The sequence below is a fragment of the Muntiacus reevesi genome, chromosome 2, assembly GCF_963930625.1.
Source record: "Muntiacus reevesi chromosome 2, mMunRee1.1, whole genome shotgun sequence".
Classification (NCBI taxonomy): Eukaryota; Metazoa; Chordata; class Mammalia; order Artiodactyla; family Cervidae; genus Muntiacus; species Muntiacus reevesi.
In genome coordinates this window covers 212134464-212151835 of record NC_089250.1, presented here as the reverse complement: position 1 = coordinate 212151835, position 17372 = coordinate 212134464, and the positions used below count along the sequence as shown (strand labels likewise).

The window sequence follows — 17372 nt, the reverse complement described above, 5'->3', positions numbered from 1 at the left end:
ATCCCATCTCTGCTCTTTCTGCCCCTTCTTTGCTAAGGAGATAACCACATTCAGATCAGTTTTGCTTGGCCTCTATATTCCTTAATTCTAGGGAAAAATTTATCTTGTGACTGGCTTTCCCTGGAAATCTCAGTGTCCTTCTCCTGGCTCTCTAGTGGTGCTGGTTTAGTCGTGAAGTGGTGCCAGATTCTGTGACCCCATGGACTGTAGCCCACTAGGCTCCTCTGTCCATGGGATTCTCCAGGCAAGAATACTGGAATGGGTTGCCGTTTCCTTCTCCAGGGGATCTTCCCAACCCAGGGACTGAACCCGGGTCTCCTGCCTTGCAGGCAGATTCTTTACTGACTGAACTACAAGGGAAGCCTTAACTTCAGAACAGGGATAAACCCTAGGGAACATACACTTCTTGTCTGGATGCTGTGGGTATGACCCCCCCCTCGTGATATCACCCAGGGACCTGTTTCCAAGAGTCACCTGGAAAAACATCTCTCAGATCTCAGAATTAGGAAGAGCTGCACGAATCTCAGACAACCAGCAGCTTGCTTTTATGTTGTGTATGTCGTGAATCCTGGGATTGATGGCACTTCCCTTTGGATATTATTAGCTCATTGAAAGCTTGCCAACCCTCTAAGGCAAACAGGTGCCACACCTTATCTGTCAGTCCTTACCATCCCTTTGCTTTGATGTTATCACATAGTTGAGGAGTTTGGCTCCAGGACAGAGCCTGAAGCAAGTCAACCTGGAGGCCCTTTCCCAGGGTAGGGGGGTGGGGCAGGGGACAGGACCCTGAGACACTCAGAGGCAGGATAAGACACAGGCATGAGACAAACCTGGCTTTGAACCTTGGCTCTGCCACCTGCTATTGGGCTTCCCTGGTGGCTCAGAGGTGAAGAATCTGACTGCCAATGCAGAAGACACAGGTTCGATCGCTGAGTTGGGAAGATCCCCTGGAGGAGGAAATGGCAACCTACTCTAGTATTCTTGCCTGGGAAATCCCATCACCAGAGAAGCTTGGCGGGCTACAGTCTGTGACAAAAGAGACAGACCCAACTTGGCGACTAAACAACAAAACAATCTGCCGCCTGCTATCTGTGCGACCTTGAACAAATCACCTCCCTTTTCTGAATCCCAGTGTCTTTGGAAGAAAAGTAAGGATAAGAAAACCTCCCCCAGAGAACTGCCATGAGGACAGATGGAGTAACTGGTAACGAACAATACCCTCCCCCACTTCCCCAAATAAAAGCTTGTCTTTTCCCAATTCCTGGAAACATGTTTTCTTTTCTGGACTCCATCCAGACTAGGACGCTGCCTGGGCTTCCCAGGTGGCTCCCTGGTACAGAATCCGCCTGCCAACGCAAGAGATGCAGGTTCCATCCCTGGATCGGGAAGATTCCTTGGAGGAGGGCATGACAACCCATTCCAGTATTCTTGCCTGGAGAGCCCCCACGGACAGAGGAGCCTGGAGGACTACAGTCCATGGGGTCTCAAAGAGTGGGACACAACTTAGGGACTAAACAAGAAAACCACAAGGACACTGCCCACCTCCTGGGGAAACCCTCCTGACACACGGTGACTCCTTCTGGCCTCTCCTCTCCCTGATGGAGTCTTCACTGCAACCTTCCACGGGTGGAGGTCGTGTCCATTCACTCAACTCTGGTAAGGACAGGGGTGGGTCTGGTCCAGCATGATCCGCCAAAGCCCTGGGGAGCGCCTGGGCACCTGGTAAGAACTCAGCAAACTTTTGTGAAATCAATGGGTTCCAGGCTCTATGCTGAAGGCTTGTGTAGACAAACAAGGAGGTTTCTTAATAGTCTTCCACATCCCTCTTGTCCCTCTCCAGTACATCTTCCTTACAACAGCCAGGGGGTTCTTTATAAATCTAATCTTATGCACTGCTTTAAATTCCTTAATGTCTCCCCACTGTGTTTAGGATAAAGAAGAAAATGTTTGGAATTCCCTGGCAGTCCAATGGTTAGGACTCCACACTCTCACTGCTGAGGAGCAGGGCTCAATCCCTGACTCGAGGTCAGGGAACTAAGATCCTGCAAGTCATGTGGTACAGTCAAAAAAAAAAGAAGAAAATGCTTGACCAATGCTCTATATAGAAGGCAACAGAGCAGAGTCAGAGGGAATTCACCACGAGGCCCGTCACTTTCAGGATCCCCTCCAAGCCCTGAACCTCATTTGGTAGCTTTGCATCTTTAAAAAAAGAGAGAGAGAGAGAGAGAGCCACTAAAGTATAAGCGTTCAGTCAATTCAGTCACTCAGCCATGTTACACTCTTTGCAACTCCATGGACTGCAGCACACCAAGCTTCTTTGTCCATCACCAACTGCTGAAGCTTGCTCAAAATCACGTCCATCGAGTCAGTGATGCCATCCAGCCATCTCATCCTCTGTCGTCCCCTTCTCCTCCTGCCTTCAATCTTTCCCAGCATCAGGGTCTTTTCCAATGAATCAACTCTTCACATCAGGTGGCCAAAGTATTGGGGTTTCAGCTTCAGCATCAGTCCTTCCAATGAACACCCAGGACTGATCTCCTTTAGGATGGACTGGTTGGATCTCCTTGCAGTCCAAGGGACTCTCAAGAGTCTTCTCCAACACCACAGTTCAAAAACATCAATTCTTTGGCACTCAGCTTTCTTTATAGTCCAACTCTCACGTCCATACATGACCAATGGAAAAACCATAGACTTTTCTGACTCCCTAGCCTCGTTCATATTCCCTTAGTCTACACTCTTAATCCAGGTAGAATTAATAATCCATTGCAGGACTTCCCTGGTGGTCCAGTGGTTAAGAATCTGCTTTGCAATGCAGGGGACAAAAGTTCAACCCCTGGTCTGGGAAGGTTCCACATGCCTCAGGGCAACTAAGCCCACACACCACCACTACTGAAGCCCACTCGCCCTAGAGCCCAGCGCCCTGCAGCGAGAGAAGCCACTGCAGTGGGAAGCTTGTGCACTGCAGTTAGAGAGCAACCCATGCACAGCAATGAAGACTGAGCAGAGCTAAAAATAAATTAATTAAAAAATAATATATTGGGTGATTGCTTTCTGTTCAATATCTAGTCCCTCCACTAGAATATACACTCTCCGATAGCAAGGACTGCATGTCTTGTGCACAACGTGAGAGCTGGGAGTTAAGTTTTATTTGGGGCAAAATGTAGGCTGGGAGACAGTGTCTCAGATAGCTCTGGGAGACTGCTCCAAAGAGGCAGTGGGGGAAGGTCAATATATAAGATTTTGGTGAAGGGGGAGTGCAATACAATCAAGTGCTTACTTTACAAAAGGTTTTCTGCCAGCGATGAGGATCTGATGTCATCATTTAGTGATTTAGTGCTCTTCTAGATATGAAGAGGTGAAAGGATTGGGATCATGAAATCAGTTCCTGAAAATATGTAACTACCTGTTAGCTCTAAGGAACAGGAAAGACCAGTTCCACCAGTTTCCCTTTTCATACTGTTCATGGGGTTCTCAAGGCAACAATACTGAAGTGGTTTGCCATTCCCTTCTCAGAAGAACTATACAAAACAGATCTTCATGACCCAGATAACCACGATGGTGTGATCACTCACATAGAGCCAGACATTCTGGAATGCAAAGTCCAGTGGGCCTTAGGAAGCATCGCTATAAACAAAGCTAGTGGAGGTGATGGAATTCCAGTCGAGCTATCTCAGATCCTAAAAGATGATGCTGTGAAAGTGCTGCACTCAATATGCCAGCAAATTTGGAAAAATCAGCAGTGGTCACAGGACTGGAAAAGATCAGTTTTCCTTCCAACCCCAAAGAAAGGCAATGCCAAAGAATGTTCAAACTACTGTACAATTGCACTCATCTCACATGCTAGCAGAGTGATGCTCAAAATGTTGAAGCCAGGCTTCAACAGTACATGAACTGTGAACTTCCAGATGTTCAAGTTGGACTTAGTTAAGTCAGAGGAACCAGAGATCAAATTGCCAACATCCGTTGGATCATCAAAGAAGCACGAGAGCCAGAAAAACATCTACTCCTGCTTTATTGACTATGCTAAAGCCTTTGACGGTGTGGATCACAGCAAACTATGGAAAATTCTTAAAGAGGTGGGAATACCAGACCACCTGACCTGCCTCTTGAGAAGTCTGTATGCAGGTCAAGAAGCAACAGTTAGAACTGGACATGGAACAATAGACTGGTTCCAAATCGAGAAAGGAGTACGTCAAGACTGTGTATTGTCACCCTGCTTATTTAACTTATATGCAGAGTACCTTATGAGAAACGCTGGGCTAGAAGAAGCACAAGCTGGAATCAAGATTGTCGGGAGAAATATCAATAACCTCAGATTTGCAGATGATACCACCCTTATGGCAGAAAGTGAAGAAGAACTAAATAGCCTCTTGATGAAAGTGAAAGAGGAGAGTGAAAAAGTTGGCTTAAAACTCAACATTCAGAAAACTAAGATCATGGCATCCAGTCCCATGACTTCATGGCAAATAGATGGGCAAATAATGGAAATAGTGAGAGACTATTTTGGGGGGTTCCAAAATCACTGCAGATGGTGACTGCAGCCATGAAATGAAAGACGCTTGCTCCTTGGAAGAAAAGCTATGACCAACCTAGACAGCATGTTAAAAAGCAGAGACATTACTTTGCCAACAAAAGTCCAACTAGCCAAAGCTATGGTTTTTCCAGTAGTCATGTATGGATGTGAGAGTTGGACTATAAAGAAAGCTGAGAGCCAAAGAATTGATGCTTTTGAACTGTGGTGTTAGAGAAGACTCTTGAGAGTCCCTTGGACTGCAAGGAGATCCAACCAGTCCATCCTAAAGGAGATCAGTCCTGGGTGTTCATTGGAAGGACTGATGCTGATGCTGAAGCTCCAGTACTTTGGCCACTGATGTGAAAAACTGACTCATTGGAAAAGACTGTGATGTTGGGAAAGATTGAGGGCAGGAGGAGAAGGGGATAACAGGGGATGAGATGGTTGGATGGCATCACTGACTCGATGAACATGAGGTTGAGCAAGCTCCGGGAGTTGGTGATGGACAGAGTACTGCAGTCCATGGGGTCGCAAAGAGTCGGACATGACTGAGTGACTGAACTGAACTGAACTGAACCAGTTTCCCTGGAGCACAGAGTGCCTCACTCTCCACTCTGAATTCCCCTCAGGGGGTGTTGAAGGTCAACAGCTGCAACAGCACAGGGTTCAGTCTCTGCAGAGGCAGATGGCAAACATCCTGGCTGTTGTTCAGTCACTGGCAGATGCTCTTGGCAAGAGCCAATGTGTGTAGTTGACACTTCTCTACCCTTGGCTCTCAGCATCTAGCACCATGCAAAGAGCATGAAAAAAAATAATAAATGTTGAATGAATGAGTCAGTGAAGAAAGAATTTACTGTCCAGGAAGGGAGGTAGATAGATAAGCTGGTGAGTTTGAAAAGAGATAAGACCATGGCATCTGGTCCCATCACTTCATGGCAAATAGATGGGGAAACAGTGGCTAACTTTATTTTTTTGGGCTCCAAAATCACTGCAGATGGTGATTGCAGCCATGAAATTAAAAGACACTTACTTCTTGGAAGGAAAGTTATGACCAACCTAGATAGCATATTAAAAAGCAGAGACATTACTTTGCCAACAAAGGTCCATCTAGTTAAGGCTATGGTTTTTCCAGTGGTCATGTATGGATGTGAGAGTTGGACTATAAAGAAAGCTGAGAGCCAAAGAATTGATGTTTTTGAACTGTGGTGTTGGAGAAGACTCTTGAGAGTCCCTTGGACTGCAAGGAGATCCAACCAGTCCATCCTAAAAAAGATCAGTCCTGGGTGTTCATTGGAAGGACTGATGCTGAAGCTGAAACTCTAATACTTTGGCCACCTGATGTGAAGAGTTGACTCATTGGAAAAGACCCTGATGCTGGGAGGGATTGGGGGTAGGAGGAGAAGGGGGCGACAGAGGAGGAGATGGCTGGATGGCATCACCAACTCAATGGACATGAGTTTGAGTAAACTCCGGGAGTTGGTGATGGACAGGGGGGGCTGGCGAGCTGCGATACACGGGATCGCAAAGAGTCAGACACGACTGAGCGACTGAACTGAACTGAACTGATGATGCTGTCTGTGATTCAATGTGGGACAATGTTCTCTGGGAACCAGGGGAGAGCTTGCAAGGGAGGATGGAGGGAAGTTTTTGTAAGCCAGTGACATAGGTCATAGGTACAGAGGGTGAAGTCTCTGCAGATGCAGAACAGGGCACCGTGTCCCTAGCGGAAGGATATTTGGCTCCTACCCGTGAGTCCACACGTGGCAGATACTGGGGGTGCCCAACCCACCTCCCTCCACACTCACCCTATTTTCACTGTTCCTTCCATCCCCCATCTGAATGCCCCTGAGGTGCTTTACTTGAGGGCTTCCTCTAGGCCTACATGCCCCCAGGCTGTGGTGATGGGAGGCGGCAGAGGAAAGCGGCAGCTTCCGGGCCCTCAGTCGCAAGGACACGGATTCTCGTCCAAAGGCTCGATGGAGCTATTGCCCTCGGTAGGAACATGCTTATTAAGCTGTCCGTTCATTATTGGCTGCCCTCCCATCTCTGTCTCACTCCTCCACAGTCCTGGTGGTATTTTTTTTCAATCTTCCCCTAAGTATGTTGTTTGCACTCAAATTCATGTCTCAGGATCTGCCTCTGGGAAAACCCAATCTGGGGGAAAAAATACAAGGAAGAGGGGAGAAGCCCTCACAGAAGTATGAGACTGTGTTATGTAACTAAGGCTGCTGTAACAAAATACCACAGGCTGGGAGGCTTAAACAACAGACGTTTTATTTTCTCACGGTTTGAGATGCTGGGACTCCAAGGTGTCAGCAGGATTGGTTTCTCCAGGCCTCTCTCCTCAGCTTGTAGGTGGCCGTCTTCTCCTGGGGTCCTACCATCTTACTTCTGTGCACACACATCCCTGCTGTCTCCTCCTCTTCTTTTTTAAAAATAATTTTTTAAATTTAATTTTATTTTTGACTGCATGGGATCTTCGTTGCTCTATGTGGACTTTCTCTAGTTGTGGTGAGGAGGACTACTCTTCTCTGCGGCCCTCAGGCCTTTCATTGTGATGGTTTCTCTTGTTGTGGAGCACAGGTTCCAGACATGCAGGTTCAGTAGTTGTGGTGTGTGGGCTTAATTGCTCTACAGCATGTGGAATCTTCTTGGATCAGGGATCGAACCCATGTCCCCTGCATTAGCCGGTGTGCTCTGATCCGCTGGGTCACCAGGGAAGTCCTCCTCCTCTTTTTATAAGGATGCTAATCCTATTGGATCAGGGCCCCATCCTTATGGCCTCATTTGACCTTAACTACCTCTTTGAAGACCCTTATCTCCAAATATAGTTACACTGGGGAGTAGGGCTTCAACATATGAATATGAGGGGAATAAAATTCAGTCCATAAAGAGGGGAATTGGGGGAAAGCAACTCAGCTAAGGAAAGTTGGGCTTAGAGAGGCAGGTCAGTTGTTGAAGCTCAGTGCCCAAGATGACAGAACAGTAGGTCTGATTCCAAAAGAGTGTCCATAGCAATGGAAATGCAGATGACAGTTCAGAACTTGGGAACCATACGGGATGGGGGTTCTGAGATACCCCTATATATGTGCTGGGAGCCCAGCTGGCAGGTTGGAGGGGAGGGGGCAGAGGCTTCAGCCATGGGAAAGGGGCTGGGAGGAACAGTGGGATCCTGGGCCATCAGCCATGGACTGGCATTAAAGTCATACTCAAGGCCCTGGCCAGATGGGCCTATTACACAAGTACCAAGGAGAAGAGGTTTCAGCAGAAGTCTATTTACAGACAGGCTCCTTGTCTGAAGAGACCCAAATGCCTCACAGATACATAATTATTAACCATAAGAGGGGAAAGTTGATAATTTGGACTACCTTGAAATTTGGAATTTATATTCATTAGAAGACACCAATAAGGGAGTGAAAAAGCAAGAGATTTTTGCAATACATCTAGAATGGCTGAATTGCACCCCTGCCCCAAATTTATATCCACTCAGAACCTCAAAATGAGGCCTTATCTGAAAATAGGGATTTTGCAGATATAATTATTTAAGCTAGGAAGAGGTCTTCACTTGGACTCTGGGGGTGCTCCAGATCCAGGAATTATGGCAGCTGAGACAAACTCTGGAGGGCAAGTAGGAGCCTGGACGTTGAAGTTAAGCATGACGCTTAGTATAGACTCTGCCAGGTTGAGGAGAGGCAGGACTTGGAAGAAGGAGGTAGAAACAGTGCAAACAAATGTGACCTGAACTAGACTTGTAGACATAGCGGGGTAAGGAGAGAGTTGATGGACTGGGAGAGTGGAATGTGTAAAATAGCCAGGTAGTGGGAAGTTGTTACATGACACAGGGAGTTCAGCCCCATGCTTTGCGATGACCTAGAGAGGGATGGGAGGGAGATTCAAGAGGGAGGGGACATACGTATACTTAATGGCTGATTCACGCAGTTGTAAGGCAGAAACCAACACAACATTGTAGAGCAATTATCCTCCAATTAAAAAATTAAAAAACAAAAAGAAATTAACAACAACAAAAAAGATGTATGGGCTGATGTGGCAGCCAGCCGGCACTTTTCCCTGAAATGAGAAAAACATCCTCAATACTAAAGGAGGGGGAGGAAAGAAGGGAAATGAGAAGGTCATGGCATTGATAAAACATTAACTGCAGAGTGATGTGTTTTATTCACCATTTCCTTTCCCTTCATTAATTTATCAGATTATATTTATTGAAATATAATACATGAATCTTACAGATACAGCTCAATGAATTTGCACAAGGATAACAGGGTCCACTAGCACGCAGATCAAGGAATAGAGTGCATACCAGTGCCCCAGACCCCCAGCTTGGCCCTTCCTTCCTTCCAGTCCCTGTGCCCAAGGGGTAACCCTATTCTGATTTCCATCGGAAAGGGTTGCTGCTGCTGCTAAGTCGCTTCAGTCGTGTCCGACTCTGTGTGACCCCATGGACTGCAGCCTACCAGGCTCCTCCGTCCATGGGATTTTCCAGGCAAGAGTACTGGAGTAGGGTGCCATTGCCTTCTCCGTCATAAAGGGTTAGTTTTGCTTATTTGGTACTTTATGTACAAGGAACCCTACAATGTTTCTCTTTCATGTCTGGCTTCTTTCCTTCAACACTGGTCATAAAATACTTTTCCACATGTGGTGGTTTAGTCCCTCAGTCATGTTGGGCTCTTTGCAGCCCCATGGACTGTAACCCACCAGGCTCCTCTGTCCATGAGATTTCCCAGGCAAGACTACTGGAGTGGATTGCCATTTCCTTCTCCAGGGGATCTTCCCAACCCAGGGATGGAACCTGCAGCTCCTGCATCTCCTGAATTGCAGGTGGATTCTTCACCACTGAGTCACCAGGGCTCATTGCTTATGTGTGATTCTCGTTGTTGTATGGTATCATATTACATTCATAAACCACGATTTATTTTCCATTCTATGTTGATGGATACTTTGGTAGTTTCCAGCTTGAGGCTATTATAACCAATGTTTTTAGGTGCATGGATGTACACGTTTCTGATGGATATACACCTAGGAGTAGAATCTGTGTATGTTTAGCTTTAGCAAATACTGCCAAGAATTTACACTCCCACTGGCAATATGTGAGTTTCCAGTGCACCAGATTCCCATATTGAATATATTTCATCTTTATCGTTTTAGTCATTCTGATAGGGGTGTGAGTAATAGCCCATTCTAATTTGTTTGCATTTCACTAATGACTCATTTAAACCAGCCCCTTTTCCTTCATCATTAGGGTTTCCTCTTTCACAAAGAGTTTCCGTCACTTTTTTCTGTCGGGTTATCTGTCTCTTCCCTTGTTGACTTACAGTGTTCCTCAGAAATTCTGAATTCTAGACCTTACAGATACAAGTTGCATTTGTTTCTCAGGGCTTCTGGAACAAATGATCACAATCCATATGGCTGAAAACAACAAAAATTTATTCTCTCATGGTTCTGGAGCCTAGAAGTTCAAAGTCAAGGTGTGAAGAGGGTCATACTCCCCCCTGAAATTTCTAGTGGAGAATCCCTCCCTGTTTCTTCTTATCTTTTGGAAAATCCTGGGTGTTCCTGGGCTTGTAATGGCATCATTCCAATTTTTGTCTTTGTCCTCACATGATCTTCCCTGTGTCTCTCTCTACTTCTTCACATGGAACTTCCTAACAGGATACCAATCATTGGCTTTAGAGCTGAGAGGGGGGGAAAGAATCTTTGTTTCCTGTCTACTCAGTGAAACACTGTACCCTACATTCTTTACTTCTGATGAAGATGTGGGAGGGTTTTCTTCGCACTCAGCAATTCTCAGACACCAGCTGAGTATCCTACAATTTACTCAGTTCTGACCCTGTCTACTTGGAGATCGTTTCAGATCCCACAGGCTAAGGGCTCAGTCCTGCAAGATTTCACCCACAGTTCAGACGCCCACCACAAGCCCAGGCCACCACCTTGTAACTGGACAGGACCCTATGAGGTCTTCCCAAGACAGACCCACCCCACCTCCTTCCTTTGACTGCCTCTTTTTAAATTATTATTTTCTTTTTGGCTGCTCTGAGTCTTCACTGCTGCTTGGGCTTTTCTGTATATGCATGAGCAGGGGCTACTCTCTAGTTGTGGTGTGTGGCTTCTCTTGTTGTGGAGCACAGGCTCTAGAGCTCGCAGGTTTCACTAGTTGCAGCACATGAGCTCAGGAGTTGTGGTTCCTGGGCTCTAGAGCACAGGCTTGGTAGTTGTGGTCCATGGGCTTAGCTGCCCCACAACATGTGGAATCTTCCAGAAGCAGGGATCGAACCTATGTCCCCTGCATTGGCAGTCAGATTCTTAACCACTGGACCACAGGGACGTCCTCTTTGGGGATGTTTATAGAGGCTTTACTGTGCAGGCATAATTCGCTAAATCACTGGCCAGTGGGGATTATTTCAACATTCCAGATGGTTGTGGTGTTCTAACAGACTTTGAGATGCGCAGCACTGGGATGCTAGGAAAGGCACATACCTGGAGCATCATTCTTGAACATCCTTTGTGTGGTCACGCTGCTCTATGGTCCTCTCCTGAGACTATCCAGACCTCCTTGAGAACAATCAATGCTTCGGAAACCATAAAAGCTTTGGCCAAGAACCAGACATCTCTCTGGAACAATCACTGATTTATAAAAAGCATTTGAGGTCAATTCACTAGAATTCTTATTTCATTTCCTCTGTTTTTGCTTCTAAAATAATCAGTGTTGGCTCAAACCATTCCCCTGGCTGAGAGACTCTTAGGGTGTGCTGGCTCCTCCCCTCCCACGACACCTCCTGACTTTCCAGTCTCCTTTTCGCAGATAAAAGCTTGCTTCCCGCTGAAGGGTCAAGAGAACTGCTTCTGTGCTCAACCATAAAATTCTCTGGAACTATCTTCAGGGTCGGCTCAGCCCCACATAAGAGGGTTCCTGACAAGTCAGAGGAATTAGAAGGAAGGCTCTGAAGGACCCAGCTTGCAGCACGATGAAGAACTTCCCTGTGGCTTCCCTTCTTTTCCTGGTTCTTATCCTGAGTGTCGATCTTGGAGATACCACACGTACGGAGCTGCCCCACTTCCTTCCCGGGCTGACCAGGGGTGGAAGCAAAGGGCCAGCTCCAAGATCCTTCCTCTCTCTCTCTTTTTTTTTTTTCCTCTAAGGTGGCAGTGATGTGGCCAAGTTCTGCTGTTTCCAATACAGCCAAAAACCCCTTCCCTGGAAGTGGGTGCATAGCTATGAATTCACCAGGGACAGCTGCTCCCAGAAGGCTGTGATGTGAGTATTTCTCCTTTGGGTTTTTGGGATCCCTTATCAGTTATGTAGTTAGAGGGGTGCTGAGCAGACCCCCTCGCCGACCCCAGGGCCAGGATGAACCTCAGGCTGGAAACCTGGTCAGTTGGTTATTGCTTAACCTCGGGCATTAACAAGCGTGACCCTGAGCTAGATTTCCTGACTTGCAGCCCATGATCTGGGGATCTGCCAGGCACTGTGCTAAGTGCTGGGTATAAAAGAATAAACAGGGATTTCCCTGGTGGTCCAGTGGCTAGGACTCTGAGCTCCTAATGCAGGGGGCATGGATTCAATCCGTGGTCAGGGAACTAGATCCCACATGCAGCAACTATGAGTTCATATACTGCAACTAAAGATTCTGCATGTTGCAACTAAGGCCAGGCGCAGCCAAATAAATAAAATATTAAAAAAAAAAAAAGTATAAACAGCCCTTATAGACCCAGGTGACACTAGCTGTAAAGAACCACCTGCCAATGAGGAAGAATGTGGGTTTGATCCCTGGGTTGGGAAGACCCCCTGGAGGAGGGCATGGCAACCCACTCCAGTATTCTTGCCTGGAGAATCCCCGTGGACAGAGGAGCCTGGAGAGCTACAGTCCACAGGGTCCCATGACTGAAGCAACTTAGCATGCCTGCCTAGATCTTACGTCTAGCATAAGAAAGAGGGCATTAAAAGACACTTGCACAAAATAGATAATCTCAATTGTATGAGTGCTTGAAAAGGACAGCAGGAGAAAAGAGCGGGAGGGAGCATGTCATTGGAGGGGAGGTAAAACCTTACTCTACCCTCCTAGGGGCTCTGGCTGAGCCTGAGAATTAAATGGACATAAAACAGATTAACAGGAGAAAAGCATACAGATTTTTTCATGCACACGGAGCCCCCACAGGAAGATGAAGACCCAAGGAAGTAGCAAAATCTACATGCTTTTGTCCAAAGCCTACTTGCTTTTGAACAAAGAGGGAATTGTGGAAAAGTAATTAAAATATATGGGGGTGAAGAAAGCTAAAGACTGATAAGGGTTATCTAAATAATGTTTGTTTGTACAGAGTTTTCTTGGCCTTGACTATCTCTGACGTTAAGAATAATTTTCCCTCCAGGCACAAGGAGGACATTTTTCACATGGGAGTTTTATCTCCTGCTTTCAGGAGGCAAAGGGGAGGTCAGAATGCCCTTCTTGCACTTGCTGGTGTTTGGGTTTTTTGTTTTGTTTTGGGTTTTTTTTGGTTGTTGTTTGAGTTTTTTAGTGTCTTTAGCTCAAAATAATCCTTTTGTCAAAGTGGCATAGTTGGGGGCAGCATATTTGGGTACCCTTCATCATAGTCACAGGAGGACCTCACTTAGCATTGGGAGGGTTTCCTGGAGGAAGTGACATTTACGCTGAGAACCCCCAAGGATAAGTGGGAGTGGCCCAGGTGAGGGGGGCTGGCAGGAGCATGGTGGATGGGAGAAGAGTGAACAAATTTCTGACAAGGCAGACAGGTGGGCAAGAGGCAGGTCATGCCAAGCTCATCGGTAGCAGGAGAGATGATGAATACCGGGAAGGGTCCCTGGAAGGACTAAATGAGGCTAACATATGCAAAGCTGAGCCTGCACACAGGAAACGTTCAGCAAATGGAAGCGATGCTAACTTGCCTCAGTTGTGCCCAACTCTTGGTGACCCCATGGACTGTAGCCCCCCAGGCTCCTCTGTCCATGGAATTCTCCAGGCAAGAATGCTGGAGTGGGTAATGAAAGCAATCTTTAAGTGTAAATACACAAATAGGGGCTGCCACTGCTCTCCAGGACTCGGGGTTCCTCTCCAGGACTTGGGGTTCCTGAGCATGAGAGGATGTGCAGGAAGGTAGATGACAGGCTCCAAGGACAAACCCAAATATTGTCACAGTTAAGGGCAGGCAAGAGGCACCCCAGTGCCCAGGTATGGAGGGGGATGCTCCTGGGCTCAGAATGCGCTCCCTGGGTCTTCTCCTTTGTGTCTTGATTGACTTTTTGGAGCTTTACAGACATTAACACTTAACCAACAACTGGCAAAAGGCCCCAGGCTAAGCTCAAAGCAGTGGCTCTGTCACAAGTTGTGTGACCTTGGACACAAGTCATTTGTAAAAGGAAGGTGAGGGGTCTAGATCAGCCATCTGTTGCTGCATAACAAATCACTCAAAGTCTAGTGGCTTAATCCAACAGTGATAATCTTCTTATCTCTCATGGTTTCCATGGGTCAGGAATTCCAGAAGGGCTTAGCTGCGAGGCTCTGGCTTGATATCTCTTATGTGGTTGTGGACAGATGGTGGCTTCACTGGTGTCTCACCAGTAAAGAATTCACCTGCAATGCAGGAGACACATGCAGGAGATGCGGGTTCGATCCCTGGGTCAGAAAGATCCCCTGGAGAAGGAAATGGCAACCCACTCCAGTATTCTTGCCTGGAAAATTTCACAGACAGAGGAGACTGGCCGGCTGTGGTCCACAGGGTCACAAAAGAGCTGGATAGAACCCAGTGACTAAATAGCAGCAGACTGGCGGTGCTGGAGCTGGATCAGCTTGGGGGGCTGGAGGCATCTCTCTGTTTCCAGGGTATCTCTGTGTGATCTCTGTTGGGCTAGTTTGGGCCTCCCCATGGTGTGGTGACCTGGGGTGGCAGGACTCCTTACAAGGAGGTCCAAAGCTCTTGCGTGAGTGCTCAATGAACCAGGCAGAAGTTCTACAACCTTCTATGACCTAGCTACCAAGTCACATAGCATCACTTCTGCCATTCCTATTGGTCAACCAGTCCCGTAAGACTAGCCTAAATTCAAGGGGAGGAGACATAGACCCCCATTTCTTAATGGGAACAATGTCAAATGGATGTTTGATCATCCACGGAGTCCTTTTCCTCCCTTATTTTCCCATCCTTTGGGCTCTTCTCCCCTGCACGTGCCAGGGCAGGAACACAGTAAGTACACAGTGCTCCAGGTTAGACCACCCTTGACTTAGGCTCTTGTCACTTCTGAATGCTCTCAAGGAGCAAAGGCTGGAAACCATTCAGGGATATCAGCCACAACCCCCAGTCTTTTTTTTTTTCATATTTATTTATTTGGCTGCCCCAGTTTTTATTTGCAGCATGTGGGATCTAGTTCCCTGACCAGGGATTGAACCCAGGCACCCCCGGCATGGGGAGTGCAGAATCTTAGCCACTGGACCACCAGGGAAGCCCCACAACCCCCGGTCTTAAGGAGCTCACAGTGCGGTAAGGAACACAGGAATCTTCTCCACATGAACAACTGTGGCAAACAACCCACAATAACATGATTAAGAAATAAGTGACTCCATGCATATAAGGTTCTTTTGTGCAGTGATGCAAATATTCTAAAATTGATCATGGTGATGGCTGTATCATCTATGGATATATGAAAACCCCTGAATTCTAACTAAACATTTTAAGTGGGCCAATTATATGGTGTGAGAATTACATCCCAATAAAGCTGTTATATTAAAATGGAAGAATTTAGAGGCACGGCGCAGGTTACCTGCTTCAGACCAGAACTGTTGGGACCTGTTTCCTGACAAACGTAGGCCAGGAAGCGAGGTTTCCATGGAAAACAGGCTAGGGGAGAGGAGGGAGGGGAGGGGCTGAAAGAGCGAGCTGGGAGGCTTCCCTGGTGGTCCAGTGGTTAAGAATGTGCCTGCCAATGCAAGGGACGTGGGTTTGATCCCTGGTCAGGGAATGAAGATCCCACAGGCCTCGGGGCAGCTGAGAGCCCACACTCTGGAGCCTGAGCTGGAGCTGGAACACCACAACATGGGCCCACATGCTGCAATAAAGACTCGACCCAATGCAGCCAGAAAGAAGGAAGATGGAAGAGGGACGGGGGGGTGCAGCAAAGGGGGTGCAATCAGGAGATCAGTTGGGTGGGGTGGGGAGGGGCTGCCCCTCAAGTCCATCCTTTTCCAGGAGGCCAAAGTTCTTAGTATTGACTCTCAGCATCTCTTTTCCCACAGATTCACCACCAAGAGAAGGCAGAAAGTGTGTGCTCAGCCGAAGGAAGCATGGGTGCAAAAATACATTTCATTACTCAAAGCCCAGCAACAACTGTGACCTGACTGCTGAATTTTCAGTCCAAGACTCCTGGATCCGGCTCTGCACTTCGCTCTGTTGTCCTTTGGTGGAGCCTGAAGAATTTCCCCAACAGAAGGCTCCATGGGTCTGGTAGGGAGGAGAGGAGAGTTTTCAACCAATCATTTTAAAAAGATTTGATTTGCTCAATAAACTTTCTTATTCAATTAAAAGCTGAATTTTCTTCAAAGAAAATAAAGGAGTCAGTATTTGCAGCTGACTGCCTGGCAAGTCCCCAGTCCCTGATCGGACCATGGTATTGAATTCTGTCTTATGTTTTTGTGTGTGGAAAAAGAAAAAGAAAAAGCAGGGACAATGTTAATCTATTTTGGCAAAATGCCCATGAAATATTTTAACATTATATAGAGAGATAAGTTTATGTTATATGGAAAATTAAACTCTGTACAATACCTCGTGGCCTGTTTTTGCAGGATAAATGAAGTACATCCATACTGGGCACGGTTTTCTCATAGGTAATAATTAATACGCTTCCCTGGTGGCTCAGCACTGAAGAATCTGCCCCAATGCAGGAGATGTGGGTTCGATCCCTGGGTAGGGAAGATCCCCTGGAGAGGGAAATGGCCATCTACTCCAGTATTCTTGTCTGGGAAATCCCCTGGACAGAGGAGCCTGGTGGGCTGCAGTCCATGGGGGTTACAAAAGAGTCGGACACAATTAAGAGACTAACATTTTCACTTCATATAGAGTAAACCACCTAAAAAAATAATTACAGATTCACAGGAAGTTGCAAAAACAATACAGAGAAGTCAGGTGTACCCTTTAACCCGTATTCCCCGACAGCCACATTGTACACAATTATGGTAAAATAGCACACTCAGGAAATCGACAGTGGTGTGTTTGTATGAGTCTGTCATTCTATCACATGTGCGAGATTCCTGAAGCCACTATTACAACCAAGAGCCAAACCTATTCCGTCACCACAAAGATCTTTCGAGTGTCTTCTCTTCTCAGTCACATCTCCCTTCCCCCACCATCCTTAACCCCTAGCAACTCCTAATCTGTCCCCTGCAAAATACTGTCATTTCGAGAATGTTATACACACAGAATCATATCATACGTGACCTTTTGAGGTGGTATTTTCTTTAAACTTCACATAATGCCCTTGAAATACATCCAAGCTATTGTGGGTTTCCACAGTTTACTCTTTTTTTTAATCGATGACTAACTAGTATTTCATGGAGCGATGCACTGCAGTTTATTTAAACTACCCTCTCATAGATTTTTAGTCTGAGGTTACTACAGATAAGGACTTCTCTGGGGGCTCAGACAGTAAAGCGTCTGCCGACAATGCAGGAGACCCGGTTTCAATCCCTGGGTGGGGAAGATCCCCTGGAGAAGGAAATGGCAACCCACTCCAGTATTCTTGCCTGAAAAATCCCATGGACGAAGGAGCCTGGCAGGCTACAGTCCATGGGGTCGCTAAGAGTCGGACACGACTAAACGACTTCACTTTCACTTTACTACAGATAAA

At 46.8% G+C, this 17372-nt stretch overlaps 1 protein-coding gene across 1 annotated transcript; it reads left to right on the top strand.

The window, feature by feature from the left end:
• Window positions 1–11352: 11352 nt before the first annotated feature.
• CCL26 (C-C motif chemokine ligand 26) lies at window positions 11353–16249 on the top strand. Its single transcript, XM_065920389.1, has 3 exons — window positions 11353–11563; window positions 11666–11780; window positions 15766–16249. The coding sequence occupies exons 1-3, from the start codon at window positions 11491–11493 to the stop codon at window positions 15860–15862; spliced, it is 285 nt and encodes a 94-aa protein (XP_065776461.1). The 5' UTR covers window positions 11353–11490; the 3' UTR covers window positions 15863–16249.
• The last annotated feature ends 1123 nt before the right edge of the window (window positions 16250–17372 follow it).